This window comes from Diospyros lotus, chromosome 4, assembly GCF_014633365.1.
Source record: "Diospyros lotus cultivar Yz01 chromosome 4, ASM1463336v1, whole genome shotgun sequence".
In the NCBI taxonomy this organism is placed as follows: domain Eukaryota; kingdom Viridiplantae; phylum Streptophyta; class Magnoliopsida; order Ericales; family Ebenaceae; genus Diospyros; species Diospyros lotus.
Window position 1 is genome coordinate 2,740,342 of NC_068341.1, and position 23,412 is coordinate 2,763,753.

At 37.0% G+C, this 23,412-nt stretch overlaps 2 protein-coding genes across 4 annotated transcripts; one reads left to right on the plus strand and one right to left on the minus strand.

The window, feature by feature from the left end:
- Positions 1–1,713: 1,713 nt before the first annotated feature.
- LOC127799150 (TNF receptor-associated factor homolog 1a) lies at positions 1,714–13,965 on the minus strand. 3 transcript variants are annotated; one of them, XM_052332901.1, is made up of 13 exons: positions 13,825–13,965; positions 13,055–13,254; positions 9,318–9,429; positions 8,753–8,841; positions 8,554–8,622; positions 8,339–8,468; positions 7,532–7,690; positions 6,815–7,163; positions 6,345–6,457; positions 5,114–5,258; positions 3,845–4,311; positions 3,568–3,766; positions 1,714–3,355 (listed from the first exon to the last, which is right to left on the minus strand). In XM_052332901.1, the coding sequence occupies exons 2-13, from the start codon at positions 13,230–13,232 to the stop codon at positions 1,988–1,990; spliced, it is 3,378 nt and encodes a 1,125-aa protein (XP_052188861.1). In that variant the 5' UTR covers positions 13,233–13,254; positions 13,825–13,965; the 3' UTR covers positions 1,714–1,987. The 3 variants fall into 3 exon arrangements, with proteins under 3 accessions (XP_052188861.1, XP_052188863.1, XP_052188862.1); XM_052332903.1 differs by lacking the exons at positions 1,714–3,355; positions 3,568–3,766 and adding an exon at positions 4,837–4,981 and having other exon boundaries at positions 4,163–4,311; XM_052332902.1 differs by lacking the exons at positions 1,714–3,355; positions 3,568–3,766 and adding an exon at positions 4,837–4,993 and having other exon boundaries at positions 4,163–4,311.
- A 3,087-nt stretch (positions 13,966–17,052) lies between these two features.
- LOC127799151 (pentatricopeptide repeat-containing protein At1g63330-like) lies at positions 17,053–19,335 on the plus strand. The gene has a single exon (XM_052332904.1). It carries the CDS (start codon positions 17,139–17,141, stop codon positions 19,032–19,034), a length of 1,896 nt encoding a protein of 631 aa, XP_052188864.1. The 5' UTR covers positions 17,053–17,138; the 3' UTR covers positions 19,035–19,335.
- The last annotated feature ends 4,077 nt before the right edge of the window (positions 19,336–23,412 follow it).

A 23,412-nucleotide genomic window follows, 5' to 3' on the forward strand; every position in this document is an offset into this window, starting at 1 on the left:
AACTGGGTAATTAATTAATTAAGAATATTCCATCACATGTAGCTCTCATAAACTAGCATATGGAGTACATGTGTATGTACAAATGAAATAAATGAACAAACAAAGATTGAAGGAACTGTGATGAATTTGTTTAATCCGTGGACCGCTCTGCTCTCATTGTTCTGCAGCTAAGGAAACCTCGGGTGCATCAAGTTTGGCAAGCTTCTTCATTATTCATGGCTTGATGAAGCTACTCCAGATGGAACCGTGCGGGCGGCACGGGGCAGAGCGCCTCCGGCAAAGTGCATTTCGTGAACTGGGCAGTTTGTTTCATCGCTGCCGGGTATGTGGGTGCAGCCGGAGGGGCCGGAAGGCGGCACCTGGCCTCTGTCAAGTGACTGAAAGATGTTGTCCACTCTTCTCACCATCTTTTTCTCTTCTCCTTCGTGCAGCAGCCTGCCAGCCTCGCATGCATGGCCGGCAAGAAGAAGAAGAAGAAGAAGAAGCAAAGCTACAAGTACAGCAATAACCCTCATTTTTGGCTTTTGGAATCCAAGTGAGAAGGAAGAACTAATGATGGCGAGTAACTGAGTATGATCGTGAAGGAGATGAAGGTATTATTTATACGAAAAGGATTGAGGATCTTGATAAATTTGAATTTGACTGCTGACTAGATATATATTAGATAATCTGCATAAGCTAATTTCCGGGTAAATTCTGAAGATTGAATTAGTAGTCGTAGAGAAAAAGGTTTTCGACTTCGACCCCATAGTTTTCTCCGGTCCGATCTTATTAAGTACCAGCCTAACTTGCGTAAGTGATTTCAAAGTGGAGACTGCTTTATCGTATCGTATGTATATATGATGATGATCGACAGTTGAATTGGTCTTTTAAGGATATATATATATATATATAGATAAGATTAATTAAGAGTTTGCTTGCTTTGCATGTAAATGGTGATGAGTTGGTCCACTGGTAGAGCAGCCTTTGGTTGAGGAACGGCGAGCGAGGGATGGGTGTTTGATGGGGATCGGAAGTTTCTAAGCAGTTGAGCAGTTGCTTGGGCTACATGGAACTGAAGTTTGATTTTCATGTGGTAAATTAATTATTAAGCTTTAATTGAAAATTAACGAAGAAGAATGCAATTCCCAGTCATCCACCTAAAGCATTGGCACTTCGTAGTCACCACATACGCAAGTCATCCCACTATATATATATATATATATATATATATGCTTTGTTGTTTTTTACATTGGCAATTAATTGTCACTGCCTAATGTCCATTTACTTTTTTCTGGAATATTCCAATCCCAAATGGATTATTGACATAACAAATGTGCAATAAATTTACCTTATCTAATAATTGTAAATATAAATATATTGTTTCTAAAATACCTTATTGTTAAAGATTTAAGTTTGTTGGCCAGTGAGTAAAGGCCTAACGCCTCTCTTTTACCACCCGACAAGTAGCTAAATGCACTTGCCCCGTGACAAAGTGGCTAATCTTGTGCTTCTTCCATGGAAAATGTGGTCCTTCCAGCCTGCACTCATCAAGCAGGTCAGAATCTGTCCTAAATACGCTGCCCTTTTAAGACAGCAAAACAACAAAGCAACCATAAGGGGGGGCCCAAGGCACTGAAGACAGTCTCAAATCCAATGACTTGCTAGAAGCACAGGAATTCTGGCTAAAGGGTTGTTAGCCCCTTCCCTAGTTAAAAATGGAAGGGAGGTTGATTGATACCCACAACCACCTAAAATGTGGTTCTGATTTCATAGAACTTGGGGAAAACAAAAATTGAGCTAGAGGTTCCCAAAGCCAAGAACATTGCGAAGCCAAATTTTAAACAGCTAAAGCTGGAAATAAGTAAAACAGAATCACTCATTCATGAAATGTTAACTCTTACCACAACTTCACTCCAAATCTATAGAGAGACTAATACTTTCCCTGGACACATTATTAGTGAAATAGCCCCGAATCATTCACGGGCAATCTTTGTCATATTCGTTCTCAATGCCCATTCGAAGGCCGGAACATATTGTATCCATTAACACTGCATGCAAGGCTTGAATAGTCGGGGATATGATACGGGTATCCATCTCCCTCCGGGTTCCTCATTCTAAGGAAAGACGGATCAGAACCAGCCAGCTGCCAGTAGTTTGGAATCAACCCATCAATCTGCCCATTGGCATATGACTGTGGGCTTGATTGGGATATCATATCATCCAGCAAGTCCACGTGACCGCCGAGGGAGCCACAACTATGCTGGAAACCATCATTACAGTAACTTCGTGTTCTCTCAAATCTGCAAGAACTCGTTGAGGGGACAATGTCATTTGACATACCAATATCCCCAGGGAAAGTATACTGCCGATTCAGATATTTCGGTCCACTACTGAAACTTTGAAAGCTTGTGCTTGCTGTAGCTGCATGTTCATCATCAAGCAGGTCGTTGATTATGTCGAGGTGTGGAAACTCATCAGTCAGTGAACCATGGGCCTGACGCCTAGATGTTGATGCTGGAATTTTCATAGCTAAGTGATCCTGAGATCTGCCGTGTACAGGCTTGAAGATATCAATGTTACGAATATCATCATGCAGGGAACCAGGATCATAGTGTACGCTTTTTTTGCTGTCTCTTTGAGGGCACTCCATCCATTGGCGTCCATTCTGCAACACGTCATGATTTACCATTCCAAATGAAATGCTCGGTTTTACTGAGTTTGGTTCCATCCTCTCAGAGCTCTTGGGCAGAAAAAATGGGGCAGGCATCAAGTTTGATGGCTGTGCAAATGACTGTAACGGGTTTACCACAGAACTTGGAGAGGGAGGAGGTTGAGAGAAACCAGCCGAAGTTACAGTAGCCATCATAGCATTTAGATAAGACTGAGGAACATAACTATGGGTCGCAGGTGAAGGATCAGCACTTAAGCGCCCAGCTGCACTCACTGAATGCGCAAGCAGAGGTGCAGTTTGAACCTTCGAAACAATTGGGGCAGTTGGGCGAGGTCCTGGACCAATTGGAGAACTTAATGACCTTGACACGGCAGCCACTTGTTGCACAGAGAGTTTTTCAATTGGTCTTGGAGCTGCAGCTTTATGGGCATCAGATTTTGAGGTGACTGTGATATCAGCTGCACTTACTAGCATGTCTCTTCTCTCTGCTTGTTCTAGACCGTCTGAAAGTTTCCTAACTAGAACAGGATCACGGGCACTAGCAGTCTTTGATTCTAAATTTTCCTGACCAGCAGAAGGCAAATTTTTGGAACAGCTGCTGGGCGAGGAAGGCACTTCTGTCACTTTCTCTCTGGAAGGACTCTCGGCATCAGCTTGATCTGTGACATTCAAATCTCTTTGCAGAGACACAGCTGCTTCTTCCTATTAATACAGAATACCAGAACTTATCACCTCACTTGAAAATCCAAAAGCGAGTAAATTAAGACAGGCCAGAAATGAGAAAACAAACAAGAACATGCGTAATTAGAAAAATAAACCAATCAATCAATCAAAAGCCCACAATTGTTGCAAGTTTTATCTTAAATGCCAACAGGAAATTGTTGCTTGGACAAAAGAAATAACAGGAATACCACCTTCACCACATGGTGCTCAAGACCCTTTACTGTATCCTGCAAGGAGAGTACAACCACCTCTGACTCAGACTTGGCCTTGCAATTTAAAAATGTATTGTATTCCTGTGTGGCATCTTTTGTAGCTTCTGATTGCAGATTGAGTGCTTCACTGGCCCAACTACTCTCATCACTACTCGCCCTGCCTCGTTGATTCCTTCCCCTACAAGGTGGTCCCAAATAGATCAACTACAATATACTCCTGTGCAAGTGCCTCTACCTGAAGGTATGGAATATTTACCTGCTAGGTGACATCTGGCTTTTTTTGTTTGGAGATGAGTTACCTTTATAAGGCCCATTCGTTACTGCTGAAGGAACTGAGTCAGTGGAGCACGTTGATGAACTATCATCCACTGTAGATGGACTATTTCGTTCCCTCACTCCATTTTGTACTGATGAAATGCCAGTTACACCACTGCTACTAGCCTCTGTGGGAGGATGGACTTCTGATGTGTCAGTATCCCAATTGGCAGGGCTAGCATCTCTGTCTTCTGATTCAGGCTGAAGAATTTCAGGATTTGAATCAGACAAATCAGAAACATCTCCAAGTACATCAGGCTTTTCAAGCACAGGTTCTGCCTCCACAATAGTGAAATCTTTTCTTTCATCAGCAGTGCTTTCTTGTTGAAGCTTGTTTTGGGCTGAACCACTGGATTTGTCATCCCTTCCTTTATCCTTCCCTTTGCGATTATTTCGTTTTTGTTTACCCTGAAGCACAGAACCAAAAAGATTTAGTGCACGGGCAGAAAAAGAGGAAATGTTAATATTGTTGTATTGACTTGTTCTAGTAGTAGGAGAATGTCAATACGTTTTTAAATCCAGTTTACGGATTTTAATTTTTTTTTATTTTTTAGATCTAAGTGCTAATATCTTGCATTTATTTATTTAATAAAAATAAATCCTGATTCAACCTCTCTCTGACGTCACTACTGATTCAGTACCCTGGTCCAGGTTTAAGGGCATTGATTGCCACAAAAACAGAGAGCCACATATAAGGAAAGACCATGCTACTCTCCAAGTAAAAGAAACATTTTGCTGTCCCTTGGACCTTGTCCCAGCACAAACAATTTTTCCACTGAAAAGTAGGAGGCTGTTCACCAACTTTTCCACTCCTAAATCATTAAGATCTTGCTTATAATCAAAGCTCAGTGGCTATCCAAAATAAGATAGTCACTAGCCTTTGATCTCCCTTTCTAATGACAACCTTGGAACAGCAGGGGATAAGTCTTTCACCTTCACATCCCCAAACCATAAATGGATTCAAGAGCAAGCCATGTCAACATCACCCACAATTGAACAGCAAGAACTCCTCAAGGCATTTCATTAAGCCCGAATAGCTTTCCACAGGATAATGCAACAATGCTCCCAGCATACCCAACTGCAGATGCACCTAACCAAAAATCTATGTGCATCACTATGAAGCACAAAATAGCGTCAACCCAAACACAAGACCAATTTATATGATATGAATTTTGTTAATTAATTCCAATAAGGCATGCAATTTCTAAACCTGCTTCTTCTTTGACTTCTTTTCCTTTTCAGCCACACCCCGTCTTCCCTTCTGCTCACTTTCAGCAAGCCAGGCTGCTTCTTCACGGATGAGCTCCTCTTGCCTTTTCAATGCAACAGCCTCCTGGTATGCAACTTCAATTTTACTGCAAAAACAGAGAAAATAGTAATAGGCATAAAATAAATTTGAAATAATAGGTATGATCAATCTGGTAAATCAAACATTGATAAAAAATAAAAAAATAAAAAATCAAGGCATTGCAAAAAGCGGATAATGTTCAAAGAAACATATTTCATATCTGGAATTTGCAAAAATAGCAACACTACAGTGCCTCTATTTTGCTTCTATTGTCCTCATTGTTTTCCTGTAAGTGCCTCTTTGTGTGCCTCTTTTGATTTTTAAGGTCAATTATTATTTTCCTTCTTTTTTTGCCTAGGTGAGCACCTTCAATGCCTGCCGCCTCATTTGAGGCGCTTGCTTAGGTGTTGCCTGATTGAAATTGCCTTGCCTACAGGTAGACAAGCCACTTCCATGGAGCCTAGAGGAGCCCAAGCACCTAGGCGAGTGAGACACAAGTGCCTTTGAATACACTAGGCTTGGGATTGTTGTTATTGTAATTGTCTTCAAGCTAATTCAACTTGAGAAGCACAATAGAGTAATTGACTGATGTAGATCTCCATAGTCCTTGGATGGTATTTACATGTAGAAAAAACCAGAATTCATGAGAAAGAAAGAAATTAAGAGCCTGTTCTCTTCGTGTTTCATTTTTCAGTTTTTAATTTTGAATTTATATCAGTTTTAAATTTTGTGTTTTGAGTGTCTGTTTTGAAATTGTTGAAAATGTGTTCTTTTTGTCTATATCGTTTTCCGCATTTTGAAAATTTTGAGCATGTTTGAGATGAAAACAGCCAAAACAACTTTTTGTTGTTTTGAATTTTCTTTACAATTTTTTCTTGTTTTCAAAAATGCATTTTTAAAAATATAAAAGTGAACACGTTTTTACTGTTTTGGAAAACTGAAAACAAGCTGAAAACAACAAAGAGAACAGTGCCTAATATTTTTAAACTGAAGCAGGGAAGCATAAGAAACAGTACAATTTTCAAAAATCTCATAACAACAAGGCTTTATATGTTGTTGTAATTTTCATGCTCATAATTAGATAAATCACTAGGAATTCTAAGAGCGGAGAAAATAATTTTTCAGCAGGAAACATAACAAATAAATGAATTACCTGAATATATGGGCCAGAACAAATATTTCTATAGTCCTACGACCCAGTTCAGTTAGACGAATCTCATCTCGCTCAATGGTATCCTTGTTGAAATCCTCTCCAGAATTCCCATCCTGGAAAATAAGAGTTAGCATCAGTTGATGAAACATATCCAGTATCAATGGCTCATAAATTTAATCACTATAGGGCTGGCAAGCATATCATATGTGCACTAAGCAAAACTTTATGGATCAAATGCACATGAAAAAGCAAGAGAATAATTTGTTAGCTGACAAGAGTTCCAACCCAAATAACAGGTGCATTACTTTGAGATCAAACTGACTTCAATTAAATGAATAAATCACCTAGCGGGTTGTGGATCATTGATTGTTTTTAAACTATTATTGGGGGTGGAGATAGTGAGAAGACTTCAATTATAGGAGAAGACCAAACTGGCTTCCATCAAATTTTAACATGTTGAAGAAGCTTACCTTTGTACGGTTCTGAGGACCCTTGTCATCCTTTGGAGGCAGGGGTTCAATCGCAGCCCTCTCCAATAGCAGTAGTACATCGTCCACCAAAACAAACATGTCCTTGTCTATGCAAACAATAGGAACCGGCAGTTCTTCTACATCTAGTAGTTGTCCCCTACCCATCTTGTTCTTGGTCTGGCCCTCAAGAGCCTTTAGTCCACTGTACAAGGAGTCCATTACTAAGGTAGATGTGACTTCCTTCTCTATAAAGAAGTGCTTCACCACAACTCTCAAAATTGCTTCGGTTTTCTCCCTGGACATACGGCCCCTAGAATTTTGGTCAATCCCCAGCCAGAAAGTACAAAAGCTGCAGTCATCACAATCAAACTGTTAATATAGAACAAATAATATACAGCCTGAAAATTGTATGGAACCATATCATAAAATTAAAACAACAACAATCAGAAAGCATTTATCCAGGAGCAGGGGTCAGCTGCATGAATTTTAGCTCTACACCCTTGTCTAGAACAAAATGGAAATTCTAGGTTAGCAGCCAACATTATCCTCAAATTTTTTAAGCTTCATGACAGCCATAAAGGTTGGAAGATAGAAAATTAACATTTATGTTAATAACCCAAACAAGAAAATGAAGGGAACATCATGATAGTTACTAAATGCTATTAGGAATTAAAATATTTCCTGCAACTGACAACCACAAAAACAGACAATCTTTACCTCGACCATCTAGCTTTATCTTCTATGAATTTCCCGAGCTTGGTTCTTCTCTCTTCCACAAAACGGCGACAAATTTGTTCCACATTCGTCAAATATACCCGGACAAGTTCTCTCCTGTACTGACAATCCAAACAACGAAATGGACGATCTGCTCTCTCTCTACAAACCAAAAGCATAGCTAGGAATTACTTATCACAAGTTCAGCCCTTGATAGAACTACTAGTAAAAGAAATAAGTTCACTGAAAAGTGCTTACAAAAGAGGGGAAAATTTGAGATCATAATTATGAAAGCTAAAGCATTTGCAGAAATGCAGCAGTCGTGATTCTCTGTTCCTTACCAATAAATATAAGACAGTGGTTCAAGAAAAGAAAAGACAACAGCAGAAAAGTATAAAAAATTAATACTCACACATAGGTAACTAGGGTTCCTTTCATCATAATTAAACTACAAGAAACTAATACTTACAGTAATGGTAAAAGGTATTAAGAAGCTTGGCAAGAAAAAATAAGGGAGGTTGGATTATAATACTAATATTACACAACCAGAAACATAACCAAAAGAAGCATATTTACCAAATCTATATGCATAATTCAACCAACTGAATAAAGCAGGAGTCAGTTTTATAATCCAGTCTTAATAATCAACTAATCAAGCACCGAATTGATCACATTGAGGTTGAAAATTGACGCCAGAAGCTAATCGTTCTCATGCCAACCTAATATTACCATCAGATGAAGAATAGCATCCTAAATAATATTTCACACTCTCAAAACTTAGCAATCCATTGAAAACAGTCCCTGACATACCTGATAACTTGGACTTGAGCTTTAATAATGAGAGTATCAGCATCAATAAACCCATCTAACACTTTAGATAGCTCCATAAATTTTTTCCATCCCCAATCATGCTCTTTCTTCCAGAATCGGTGTAATGTATCTGCAAATTTCAGTTACAAGGCATTAATGTTAACCATTTAGAGTCAGAAACTAATTTAAACTTTGCCAATATGTATCCAACCAACCAGAGTACTTGGATTTCTTAGGATCTTTATTCACCACAGCTATAGTAAACTGTGCAAAATGACTCCATCCTGGGTTAACAAAAAGAAGGAAACAAATAAAGAAAGAACACAAAAGAACAAAGAAGAAAAGAAAGATAAGGTAGAAGGCAAGAAACACAGTAATCAAGGCAAACCACAAATCGTTTTTTTTTTAGCATACCAGGTAGAAGTTTGTCATGATTAGCAACACAAAGAAACAAGGATAGATGATTGCAGACATCACAGCCTTGAGGGTAAATCAGTATGTACCTGACACAATCCGACAAAAAATTAGAACAAAAAATTTCAGCAGTTTTTGGCACACACTTCCAGCATTCACAACTAAAACAAGAACACAGGTATAACATGGCACCATAATGAGTAAAATGTCTTAACCACTCTATTCACCCCTGCTGGTATGATTTTTCCTTTGCCATAAGTAAACTAAAGTCAAAACAAGAACCTTATATTGGCATTGGCTTAAGATGCTCCACATTACAAAATTCCAATCCATTATCAAACTACTTCTCTGCCCATGGCAAACTAGTAGAAATTGACAAGCAAATCAAGCAAACAGTAATTCTTTTCAATCACGAAACAGTTCTTTAGATAAATTCACTGTCATATAAACATCAGCTGAGTATAGTGGCTTCATAATAATCAAGATGAACATGGAAGCTCAAACAAGTATCAATCTGTGTATGCACAATCAACCAAGAACAAAATAAAATATGTGTTCTACAAACCATTTGTAGCCGCCGACCTCAAACGCATTACTACGAAGTTCTCTCTTGTTTATCTGTGAAAATTTATCTATCTTCCATGTATACTTTCCATATAACTCTGAAGGTTTTGGCCCTGCAAAGTTACAACATCAACATATCAAATTTGAATCTTAACATCAACATATGCATAATTTGACAAAGCATAAGACAACACATAATAATTTGAAAAAGCAGGCATAACATATCAAAAAATGCATAGATGACGGAACACTGAAGTGGTTACAGTATTGAAGACATGAAGCCTAACAGCCTATCTCCCTAAAAGTAGCCATCCCAAAACTTGTTCCAGATAGTGGGTCATTCTATCTTTCATATTCTACTTTGACAATCAATATAAACTATCTCCCCTCTTAGTTGAAAAGTAGTGCATCTAGCATTTTATGCAATTGAAAAATTCCTTTAAGGCAATAACAAAAGTTCAATCGGACAGCTATAAGATCATCTTTGTTATTAGAGTGTTGTCTCGAGTAATCCGGCATATTGGCAGTGAGAATGCATCAAAATTTAGAGGGTATAGATAGGCGGTTTCCAACTTGTAAATAGAATTATGTTGGAGGGTCAAAACAGGTAATGTGTGTGCCGGTTATAAGTTTCCTAGAAGTTACTGCCCTATTTTCTATAAATAGGACAGAGGTCTAGGCATAGGTAATTCTTCTTCATTCTCACCAGAAAGTGAAAGAGAAAAGGCTGTGAGTTAGAATAGTCCTTTGTAATCTTGAAGGCTTGTAATCATGAGGGATTGTATTGTCTGCATACTGATATATTAAAGAAAGGCTGCTCTCGGGAGGCTTTAAAGGCTGGATGTAGGGTTGTCCTAAGGGGCAATCTGAACCAGGATAAAGGCTTTGTGTTCTTCTATGGTTTGGTTTAATTTCTGTCAATTTACATTCTGTTTTAAATCATTTTGATTTGATCTCTGTTGTCGTTCAAAATTGAGAGTGTGTGCACGTGCGAGGCAGTAATTTAGGTCTAAATAATCTAATTCTAAGTGCTCCTAAGATAACATTTGTTTTATGGATCAGAATGTTGGCCAGTTAAGTGCAAACACGCATGAAATATTAGTAAAACTAAGATGAGAATATTACGATGAATGTATGGAAATATAAGAATATGAAGAAAAAAAACAAATTAAGAAATGAGATCGTATATAGTAAGGTTGGAGTGGCGCCTATTGAAGATAAAATATGGGAGATTAAATGGTTTGAACATGAAGGCCAATAAAAGCTCATGTGTAAGCAAGTGGATGGAATGGATAAGCTTTATAACAACTAGCAAAAGAGGGAGAGGAAGACCAAAGAAAACTCAATGGGAAAATCTTAGAAATGACATCAAAGATAATGGCCTCATAAAGTATATGGTCATGGATAGACACGCACAGAGATCTGGAATTTATGTAGCTAACTCTTGACACCCCCTAAGGCTTGGTATTGTTGGTGGTGTTATATCCTTATATGCCCCCAATCTATGATCTACGTAATCACAATCACAACTTTCCTATTGATGCCATATCCTGTATACTGAAAAAACAAACCCAGCTGTCTTAACCTTCCCTTTCCTTCAATTCCTCAAAAAAAATTATGACGAAGACATTGCTACCTTACATAATTAAACCCTATTCAAACAACAAACGGTGAGAGAATCCATTTTAAAAAAAGAAGCATGGAAAGAAAATTTTCTAAATCCTTCAAAACTTAACACGGATCCATCCACCCAAAAAAAAAAAAAAAATAGTTGTTACAATGGTGAATAATAATCTCCTCTAAAGGATATCAAATAGGATATTTTTTCCCGAGTATATAAGATTTTCCGGTCTTCCACTCCCCAATCAGTAAAAGCAACTTTAGAATGGATCTAAAGGCTCCAAATCCTTTTCGCTAAAATAAAGATCAAAGAAATGATGAATGAAATATGGAGCACTATCAACTCAATCATTATAGACCATGACAAAAAAACTACAACCCACTTAGCAGTAGCCACCCCAATTTGAAGCTATTTCCTTTAAAAACTACAATACCAGGAGAACTCTAGCCACTACAGACTGCTCCCTAATCTAGGCAATTTACCACTTGAAGCAAGAGCTTTACCCCTTGCCCATTACAAGAAGCAATTACCTTCTCCACAACTTCTCTGTTTCCCTCCATTCATCAGTTCTTCATTCACATATAACCCGATCTTACTTTACCTTAAGACATATGTGAAATATTAACTATGATTATCAGCTGGTGGAAAAGACACCTTCATACGGATAGGCAGATTTGAGAAACAATATAATCCCACCTAGGCCCTCTAATGTTTGAGTTTTAAAGCAATGCATGACAACAATTCAAGCCCCAAAAAGCAGCCAAGTTTTGCCTCCATCAGCAAAAGGCCCCTGTTAAAATTTCAATTTCTATAAGCATGGTGCACCATTAGGAAACAATCTAACCATGAAACATTAAAACAGCTTCCCAGAAGAACCCCTCCTGGTTTTTGCATGCTTTAGAGCACTATGATGATGGAAATGTAACTTTAAAAAATAACACTCTGTTCCCTTTAAGGATGCAGACAAATTCAATAAGAATTCTCCATCAGTCCCTGGCATGACTACTTGTTTTTCTTTAACAAGGTGTCCAACTCACACATTACTTTCAAGAAATTTAGGGCCTTCTAATTCATCAAAATGTTGTATTGTTGTTTGGCCAACTGTCTTTCCTTCTAAACAAAAAGAAATGGATGAGAATGGCTTCTTAGTTGATGCAATCAAGCATGATGGAGATAATACATTATAATTGGAAGTGGAGACCACTTCAGATCAGAACCTACCCTTAGTAGCTTCAAATTCTCAATCTATTCCATGGACTCGTCCACCTAAATGCAGCATGAAAACTTCTTTTGCAAGGGATTATTAGCCAAGCAGAAACTTCTTCAGCAGAATTTAACCAGACAACATACATCAATTATATGTTGTCATTGCCACCAAGTTGGTTGCATTTAGAAAGTACCAGAATAGTGAAAATTGCGGGGTGATTTAATAGGCCTCACAAAGGATATGGATATGGCCATGGACAGATATGCATGGAGGTTTAGGATTCATATAGCTGACCCCAACTAATGGGATTAAGTCTCGGGATTGTTGGGGCTAGTGGTGGTCATTTAAAGATGGTGATGTGATTATGTCATAATGGGTCTTATTTATGTAAAATATAGACCTTAAACAACAGTAAAATCATTATCCCATTATCTATTGCGTGTCATCACCAGACATAATTTGCAGAAATTAACTCTTTGTAAGTCACAATTGACTTTAACCACAACACAATGGACCCGCTGGTCATGTATTCTACAACCAAGTATGATCCTCGTGTTGTCTAATAATTCTTAGCACAAAACATTTCAGAACCAAGCACAGAAACAATAAAAGGTATCTCATTTCACTATTCCAGTGATGTGTTCAACTTTATCTACTTCTAAAAATGGATTAAGTCAAACCCCATTAACATGTTCAAAACGTGGCAAGCATAATACACAAACTAATCAATCTTGAGTCAGATCAAGTCAAACTCCTTTAATATATATTATGTAAAAAACATGGCAACCATAATACATTGACATGATCACTCTTCTCATTATTCTTTTGTGTTGCATAGAGAGACAGAAAAAGAACAAGGAAATGTATAGCGGAACAGATTGAAAAAAATACGACTAAGCAGACTTCATACCGCCATATTCATCATCATCAGTGTCCCAGTAAGGGGGAGAGGTTGACGGAGTTCCATTTTCCAGCTGCTCAGACGACCGCCATTCCACCAAAGTTTCCCCAGATTGGCAACGCTGTCCACTTGAAATCCCCTCAAAAGACCTTCTGACTGCAGACTCCTCACTTGCAATTCCAGCCATTTCGCACACTCTCCAACTTCAACTGGTAGTCAGGAAAAAAAAAAAAAAAACTCCATTACAGAGGAGGAACAAATCTCAAACTCCGCTAGAAAAAAGAACAACAATTCATCAAAAATTTCCCCCTTGTTATAAAAATTGAGAATCTCCTCAAGTCCACAGTTTCCAACTCTTCAGTTAAGAGATTTAAGCATATAAACTCCATCAATAAATTTTGTGTATCTCGAACCCTGGCACACACCTTCCGAAATACACTTAGACTGAACCAACGTCCAAAAATAAGATCTCAATAAACCCTAATTTAGAAAACTTTATCAATCCCACAGAATCAAGCTCAACAACGAAATTGATACAGGCATAAAAGAAACGAATTAAATATCCCAAAAAAAATCTATAAAACCGTTAGAGAAATCCATATCACATAATCATGGAACAACCCCAATTGCAGGGAACAGTCACCAATCGGAAACCAACAATCCGCAGCCAACGACAAAGACAATCGCCCTTACAAAATCGATGAAACAAATAACCCTCGTAGAACCAAGCCCTAGAAGCCCAAACACAACACAAGCATAGATCGAATCAGAATACGAACCTGAATAGATTGAACCCAAAGCTTCCCCAATGGCAATGCAAGCTCTTCGTTTAGGTCTCAGCAACAGCGAGCGAGCGAGCGAGAGAGAGAGAGAGACAGAGAGACGCGAGATTTTGAGGTCGAATGGGCAGCAGAGCTAATGGGAAATAAAATAAATGGCAATTTATTACATTTATATTTATATTTACATATATGTTCATAATTTATTTCTTTTTGTGGGTTTTAAATATATATTAGAAAACAGAAAAATGCAATTAAAATAATACAAATTTACGATTAAAAAAGTCTTTTTAGTAGGTATAATAGGATACATATTAATTATTAAGGAATTTATTTTTTATAAGTATTTTAAAAAAATTTACATTGGAACGATTGTATTATAAATAATAAATTTTATTACTTGACTTTTTTTCATTGTGGGATATTCAAACACTTTGTAAGGCTTATTTTTAGAATTAAGGTTTTGACGTATTGAGTTTTATTATCTCTTGATCTGAATATGTTTTGTTTGACTAAATGATAAACGAATTAGATTAAATATTAGTGATAGATATATAGAGAAATTGTAATTAATAAATTTAAAAAAAATAAAAAACTTAGCTCTTAAACTTATTTATATTTACATGTTATTGATAAAAAGTTATTTTTTTGTGCAAAATGATGCTTGACTAACCATTTTGTGGTATTATATAATTATATACAAGTTTTTTGTATAAAATTTTATATTCATATACCTATTTAATTATTTAAGTAAATACTTGACTTGGTGTATGAAGTCTTTTTTCATTTTTATATACCCTTTATATATTATTTTATTTAAAAAATATAATAACTAAAGATTTTTAATTTAAAGAGGAATATATTCTTTTTGTTGATATAAAATAGAAATACCATTGTCATTGTCAATTTGCCTCTTTTTCCCTCTCTCTTTATTTATCTTGTTTTCTCTTAATTAATGAAAATGACTCTTATAAACAAAGTTAGTGAGTGAGGGAAATCTTTATTACCATAAATCATAGATTCAAGTTTAGTTATGACTTTCTAAAGTAAATGGCGAGATGGATAAAGAAATAGAATAATGATAAAACGAGGTAGAGATGAACACTATTTGGGGTTTTTTTGGTGGTGAGGTAAAGAGAAAAAGGACTTTCCAGCATTGAGGCAAAAAAGAGAGAAAGGAAAGGGAGGGAGAAAAATGAGAGATAGTAATGTATAATAAATAAAAATTATTCAATATAGGTATGTGTATTTAAAATAAAAAAAAATCACAGAGATAGGCTATGCCTTTTTTTCAAACATTTCATGAGTCTATTGCGAAATTTATTCAAATAAAATTAGTAAAAATGATTTCAACATTTATATATAGTACAAAAAATTCATAAATAAATAGTTAGCAATCTTTTATTAAAATCTATTAAATTTATTTTTATGCCATTGGCCATGTATCATCAACAATTGAATTGATGATGTATAAAATCATTAATAATAAATTTAGTCTTGCATGTTGTTATCTTTGAGGATGGACTCAAGAAAAAAGGTCAAAAACTTACATAATCGAGATACCAGAGTAATTGAGAGACTACGTGCCTTCAGACTAAGGGTCTAATTAATTTCAAATCAAGTGATCAATATACTCGAATCAAGATGCTCTCTCTTATAAATAAATTTATTGTTATATATAGACAACAACACAAAATATCAATCGAGCAATTGATTTGCAATTAGAAAAAAAAAATGAAGAAATATCATAAAAATGCTCTCTTCTTAGATACTTAAAAGACAAAAGAATATATAGTCGTAGAAATTATAATAATAAGCAAGGGAACAAATGAATTTACACTTCAATTATCTCTTTACAAACTTTAGTCAACCACTTTTCATCAAGGTTAACTTTATCATTATGGTTAAGTTCAACTAAGTAAGTCCCATTCTACCTACATAAGAGTGCCAAGAACTTGAAGAGATGTTGGGGATATTATAGTGTCTTTTTTTTTTTTATCAATTTATTTATAAGTTGATCATATTCACCAATGAGTCTGCAGGCAAACAATACTCGTAAATTGAGGTAACACACTTGAATGTGGTGTGGTTAGCAGTTCCCTTCTAAACGTACCAAATGCTTCAATTAACTCATAAATAACAATTAACTCAGTCACGCATGCGTTATCGTCCCATACAAGTCCCATATAACCAATGGCACAGCCATGCCAACATCCACCAACAACCATGCCAACATCATCGGCGGTGGTCGCGGCGGCGAGCCTCGTCCTGCTCGCCCTGTGTAATTCAAGCGCAGCCTTCCGAGTGGTCATCGATATACAATCCAACAGAAGCGATTCCAGCAATGCAACTCAAGACGTTAATGTGTACTGCGGATGGCCGAGGCCGCTTACCGCCACGGTGAGTGCAGTCATGCGCTCGGGGCAGGTGGCGACTTTCGATCTGCCGATAAACGCGTCCACGGGCGAGTACTGCGAGACGTTGATGGCGGTGAAAGGCGTGCAGTTTGGTTACGGCGGGCGGTATGGGGTGGATGCGCGGTGGTGCAGGGGCAGGTGCTTGGTGAGGGTCGTGAATGGCGACACGGTCGACTGGTGGAATCGCCATTCTCTCACTTGGGAGTCCGTTGGATTGATGATCTGACGTGACTCTTGAAGTTTATATGAATTAGTGGGTTTTTAAATTTATTGAGATGAAGTTGTATTAGAATAAGGTTAAAACATTTTTTGATAAAAATATGAAATGATTAAAATAAAATTAAGAAATATTTGTTAATTTTTTAGAATGCATTAAGAATTACATTTTTTTTTTCATATATTTGTTAAAATAGATAAAATAAGTATCAAAATAAAGATTTTTTTTACTAAAATATCACTATTTCTAAATTCATTCAAAACTATTTTATGAGATGAGTGGACATATGAGTTTCTTTTATATATATATATATATGTGTAGAATTACAGATAAATTTATTTTAAGGAGAAGATATTTGCTTATCTAATTTTTAATAAATAAGAAATTATGTAATTTTTTTAAGTGAATTATTTAATAAATATAATTATTTTTTTTATCTAAAATATTTTCTATATTTCAGGAACAGATTAGTTCCATGAAAATAAAAATACTAATGTTAAATTCAAAAACATGTATTAATAAACAATTCAATTTTAAAATTAAAATGTCTGATTCCATTGGAATATGGATTGAAAGGAAAGATGATGCCTTTGGGACAAAACTGAGCGTTAAACTTCAAAAGCACTTCGCTTTTGCTGGTAGAAGCACAAGAACTTCACTTTTTGGTTCCACTTTCAGATATGGGATTCAGACATGCAAAACCGCAGGAGCTTTTATCCTCTCAATTTCCAAACCCATGTTGGATTTCTATGTCCAAATCCGAAACTGGGACCATCGGTCCAAGGAAGAAGGCGTTTCGTAATTCGAATTGGTTCGAATTTTACATCCGAGAGCAATGTAAAGAGGGTAGAGTCCATCATGATGATGCTAAAAGGTTCTTTCGTGAGTTGATTCGGATGCAACCAACACCCTCTGTTGATACATTCAATCACATATTTAAGTCCGTAATGGAACTTAGGCGATATCAGGACGTGTTTTTGATGCGCAGAAAGATGAATTTCGTAGGAATTGGACCTGATTTGTGTACGTTGAACACTTTGATAAATTGTTCTTGTCATTTGAATAATGTGAATTGTGGGTTCGGTGTGTTTGGGGAGATTTTGAAGAGGGGTTTTGAGGGGGACTCGGTAACAGTGCTTGCTTTGGTTAAGGGGATGTGTGGGGTGGGTGAGGTGGTGAGTGCAGTCCAGTTGCTTGATAAAATGTCTGACAACGGTGTTCAAGCCGAAGTGTTCACCTATGGAATTCTTATTAATGGGCTCTGTAAAATTCGCGAGACAGGTCTTGCTGTTGAGTTGCATAGAAAGATGTTAAAGATGAATGTCAAGTCAAATGTGCTAACTTATAGCATGATCATTGATTCCCTATGCAAGGATGGCTTAGTTACTGATGCACTAGAACTGTTTTCTGAAATGAAAGGGGTAAACATTTCCCCTGATGTTGTTGCATATAACTCTTTGATTAATGGGTTGTGTATGCAAGGCAGGCTGATGGAAGCTGTGAACTTTTTCAATGAGATGGTGGGTCGAGGAATTTCAGCAGATGCAGCCACTTATAACTCTTTAATTCACGGTTTTTGCAAGTTTGACTTCTGGAAAGAAGCTACAAGAATTTTCTGTCATATGGTTGGACAAGGTATTTCTCCTGATGTTATAACATTTACAGTGATGATAGATTGTCTGTGCAAAAAGGGGGAGGTTGGGAAAGCTCACAAGTTACTCGAACTGATGATTAGGCTTGGCAAGAAGCCCAACAATTATACTTACAATTCACTCATCCATGGACTATGTATGTCGGGCCAGTTGAATGAGGCAGCAAAGGTTTTCAAATCCATAGCTGATAAGGGTGGAGAGCCCAATGTTACTACCTACAATATGTTGATTAATGGTTATTGCAAACATCAGATGATTGATGATGCCCTAGGGCTTTTTCAGGAAATCCGTTGTAACAGCTTGAAGCCCACAACTGTGACTTACAGCATACTAGTAGGAGCACTATGCCAGATAGGGAGAGTTGGGACTGCACGGGAACTATTCAAGGAGATGGAAGTTTGTGGCCTATCTCCTGATTTACGTGCATATTCGGTTCTGTTGGCTGGGCTCTGCAGAAATGGACACATCGAGGAAGCAATAGATCTGTTTGAGTCTATAAAGTGTACCGAGCTTGAATCTGATATTGTGATCTCCAGCATACTCATCGATGGAATGTGTAGGGCTGGTAAACTAGAGGAAGCAAGGAAACAGTTCATTGAATTGTCAAACAAAGGTTTAGTGCCTGATGTAGTAACATATAATATAATGATCAATGGCCTCTGCAAGGAAGGGATGTTATCAGAAGCCAATGAATTGCTTCTGCAAATGGAGGATAAGGGTTGCTCGCCAGACTCGATCTCATTCAATATCGTCATTCAGGGTTTCCTTAGAGAAAAAGAAATCAACAAAGCATTGCAGCTTCTGGTAGAGATGCGCAGTAGAAACTTAAAGCCCAATGATGCAGTGATTTCAGATTTCATGCACTTTGTCTTGGTGGACAAACAATCCCGTGCAAGCCTCGAGTCACTTTCTAATATTCTTTAGGATGATTTGTGCGTTGTAAAATCTGTATATCAGGGGCCAAAAGACACCATCTTCTTTCACTAACCTTATTTGTTTAGGCATGGTATAGTTTAGTTCCATTTTTTCAATATAATCTGACTAGTCTGTTAGCTGAAGTGAGTGGGGTGGTCTAGTTGCAATCAAATGCTGAGATTAAATGTGATCAATGGTTGAGATTATTCAGGCAGTTTTTTTGCTTGTTTGTTAGATATTAGTTTTACACTTGTACAAATACGGTGACCTCCTTTCATTTATGCTATTCTTCTTTTCTGTATTTTTCAGGTCAAAAGATCTTCTCTACGTTCTTCTCTGTTCTTCAGTCTATTGAATTTCATTTTAATGGAGATTCTTCTTGTATATCTCATATCTTAATCAAACCCACGAAGATAAGCAGTGCCTCAGATCTGCTGCGGTGCTTTGCTTATGCACTGATCTATATGGTGTGGGTACATTTAACACAACGGCGAAGAGCCAAAAACTGCTTGTTCATACGAACAAACGCTTGGCAGATCCAATGGTCATGATACTATCAGAGCCATGGCCATGTAGGTAAGGTAACCTTAGCAGCAACTCTTTTAACCGTTCTTCCATACCCAGCTATTCCACTCTCAACTATGACGTCCAAGTCTTTGGCTGGCGGGGAACCGATCTGTTTTCCTCCTCGGCAGCGTCCTCAGGGGCTGAACCATCATTCCTTCTCACCATTCTGGTTTTTCTCCACATCATTCTGGTTTTCCCCAACGCCATTATGTGTTTTCTGCAGCACAAAGGGAGAAGAGAGATCAAAGTTTATATCATTGCACACTCCGAAGATCACAAGAAAACACAAAAAATTAATAACTACGCAGTCCTCAGGAAGAACACCCAGAAAGTAAAGATGATCGCACATTAATACCCATAATTCCCTAGCCAGTAACGAATGAGAATGATCTACAAACTCCCCATCAATTTGTGCCATCGTTGTTGAGAGAGCCAAACCAGACCAGCCAACTACAACCGAAGAAACTGAGAACCGGTTGATGGGCCGGTCTGATTGGCAACAAAAACCCCAACCAGTTGAACCAGGAACTGACCAACTGACTGATTCAACTGGTTGGATGTTTTATTCATTCATTTATATTTACTTACTCTATTTTGTTTTCAAATGTTAGAGATGATAACAACAATTTAAGAAATTTGGAAGGAGTTATGTGGGCTCTTTCAATATTATCTATCTTTTTTTGTAGTTTATAATTTAGATGTCATTGATGCATGGACAATTTTTATTACAAAACAAAAACCAAAGTGGATTACTATGCAGGATGCAGAATTGCTTCAAATTGCAGCAGATTCGGCAGCTTATCTCTAATTTAGATTTCCTTTTCTAACCGGACTTTATTCCAAAGATGTGATCTTAGAGCTCACTTACACTAAGTATACCATAAGTGAAAACTTTGCTTTTTGGTTGAGAAGTATCTGTTTCCTTTTCGTTTCTTATTATTTTTTTCTCATTCACTTTTACTAACATTTTTAGTGCCAATTAATACATTTGGGCAAGACATTTTATTATATCTAAGTACTCTTTGCAAAATAGAGCTGAAAGAAAATTTTATTTATAGAGGTTAAAAACGCTTACCTATTTCTTATTATTAGTAAGAAATGTAGTTTTAATAGAGTAAAATGGTTCAAACTTTACTTTTCATGAATATGAACTCCATCTGCTAGATTTTAGTGCGTTGAATAATTATTATTTTTTCGTAAGGATTGAATATGAAAGATCCAACCAAAAAATGAATAGTTCTTTGTTTTTTTTTGTAGGTATTGCCAAGTAGCTTAATCTCGACCACTCTTTCAAAAATATGAGACAATAATAGAATAGATTCGATATACGTTCAATGAATTATCATTCTCCAACTGCAAATTCTAAACTATGCAATTTAAATAAAAAAATAAAAAAAAAATTAATCTCAACTCAAAATTAACTTAAATCATATAATATTGGCATATTAGTAAAATTTGAGAGTGATAAACTACTATACTATACTTGCCAAATTAATGATTAAACAACGGATAAAATTCTTAATTGTGGCCTGAAATGTGAAATATGGTAAAAATTAATAATTTTATAAGTTAAAAAGTTTGAAATAGTTTTATACATTTAAAAGCTTTTTATTATTTTATGATTTGAAGAATGCATTCAATCTACTTCAATTTTATATTAAACAAATTTACATAAACATCCTTAATGATGTGTCATCATATCATTGGCTGAGATATAAGCTTATTATGCATTTGAAGAAAAAAAAAACCCAACTTGGTGCATCATCTGTTTTCCATGGAATCAAAGTTCCGTTAGCTGTCAATGGGCGATTCGCGATACGAATAAGGTATGTAATACTTGAGAAATTTTAAAGAACTCAAGGGTAAATTATCTTGAGGACAAAAATAGAATTTAAGAATAAATGAAGGGTATGATGGTAATTTATTACCGTATGAATGACTGAATCGACTGCCGGGAATGCCCTGGAGCCGAGATGCTAAAGGAAAATGATGTGACATTAACGAGCACCCCAAGATAAGATTTATGGTGCAAAAAGAAATCGGATCGGGAACAATCTTCGGTATAGCTAAAATACAACTGTCAATTAGGGTGCAATACCAAATTGTTATAGACGATTTCAGGGAAGTCAACGGAAGCTTGAGGGGGCTTTGGTTTTTCATAAGGAACAACCCTTCAATGGTTCAGGAAGAAATGAAGAGGTTTAGGGCCAAAACGAAGATTCAGGCTTAAGTGTAATTTTTTAAAATAGCTATAAGGAAGCTGAAACGAGGATTTTTCGAAATCTTCAAGGGTCAAATGAATGTTTTAGGACAAGAGGGCCTTAAAGGAAATTATGAAATGTTGAGGGGTTAAGTGGAAATGAGACAAAATGAGAAACCCAAAACTTAGAGGGGCCAAAATACAATTTTTTAAAGTTTGGCCAATAACCAGCACATGGCCAATCGGCCATGGCCGATTTTAGCCACAGGGTTGCATGAGGCTTGGTCGGGGGAGCATCTTTTGTAAAGAGCTTGCCCGACAGCAGCCATCATGGTGGACGGAAAAGCAAGAAAAAGCAACCGAAAGCGGTTGCTCGATGAAGTACACTTTTTCGATCACGTGTTGATGCTTTTAAGGTCGATCTAGGGTAGGTAAATCCTCCTAAGGCAATGGGTTGGCCGAGTAAGGGCTTTTGGAAGCTCGATTTTGCCTATAAATAGGCATTCATGTAGCTGAAAATTTACAGAAAATAAAGCTTCAAATCAACCGTGTTATCGAACAAATTGGAGCTCTAAATTAAGGAGCTTTTGTTGCCGATGAGGAGAGGAATCTTTCTGGAGAAAATGGGCCATTTTGGTCGAGGTTTGATGGCCGTTTGAGGCCTCGCTAGAAAAGGAGGCGGACGGCTAAACCAAAGTTTTGGGCATCCGGTTGAGCGTCTTCGGGTTGTTCTTCCAGGCCATGGGATATGCCAAAGGGATCGACTTGAAGAGGGCTTTCAACTGGTGAAGCGATCGGACCGTCGTCGGAAAAAGATCGCCGGAGAAGACGATCGGCGCGTGCCGATCACGCGCGAGTCTCTACGCGCCACCACTCGCCCTAAGAGCGTGTGGACGCGTGGGTTGGCCTAAAAATCCGAATTTTTTTTTCTAAAAATCCAGAAAAATGTTTTATGGAGGCCTGTGCAAAAATATTTGGGTTTGAGATTCTCGATGTCTCAGTTTTCGCACCAAAGAGCCTCGTTTGGTGTGAAAACGCACCATCCGAGTAAGTCCAACATTATTTCCTTGAAGTTCATAGCCTATGATGAATTGTTGTGGAATTAGATTTGAGAAAAAAATCTCAATGGTATTTGTTGGGATTTTTAGAAGAAAAAATGAAGGAAAAATGAAATAAATGGAATATTGAGGATATTTAGTGATTAAATATTATTTTATGATTGAGGTGATCGAGATGATGTGATTGGTGCAACTTTTGAGAGTTGGCACGAGAATCGAGGTCGGACACGCACATTGTGGCAATGCGCGTTTTTCGAGGTGTCTTGATCTTTGAGCAAAAGTGAATTTTCATATCCTAACTATGGTTTCGTGAGTGGTTTTCTCACAAGAACTTATATTCATGACATGTTTGTTATATATGCATGTTGTTGTGAATGCAATATTCATTTTGTCATATTGTATGAAAAATCGTGATAATTGCATGGCACGATATTATTGTCATATTGATATTTGTGCATGGGAATGAGATATCGCCCCTAAAGTGTAGCTGTAATTCCCCTAGGGCAATGATGGAATAATGTTAACCTTATCTTGCAGAGGTTCGGGATTTACCTAGCATTTC

Coding starts and splice junctions, on each gene's coding strand:
- LOC127799150 (XM_052332901.1), bottom strand. CDS start 13,232: ATGGCTGGAATTGCAAGTGAGGAGTCTGCAGTCAGAAGGTCTTTTGAG. Junction 8,842..9,317: donor GAGGTCGGCGGCTACAAATG/GTTTGTAGAACA, acceptor GGATTGTGTCAG/GTACATACTGATTTACCCTC. Junction 3,356..3,567: donor TTGAGCACCATGTGGTGAAG/GTGGTATTCCTG, acceptor CTGTATTAATAG/GAAGAAGCAGCTGTGTCTCT.
- LOC127799151 (XM_052332904.1), top strand. CDS start 17,139: ATGGGATTCAGACATGCAAAACCGCAGGAGCTTTTATCCTCTCAATTT.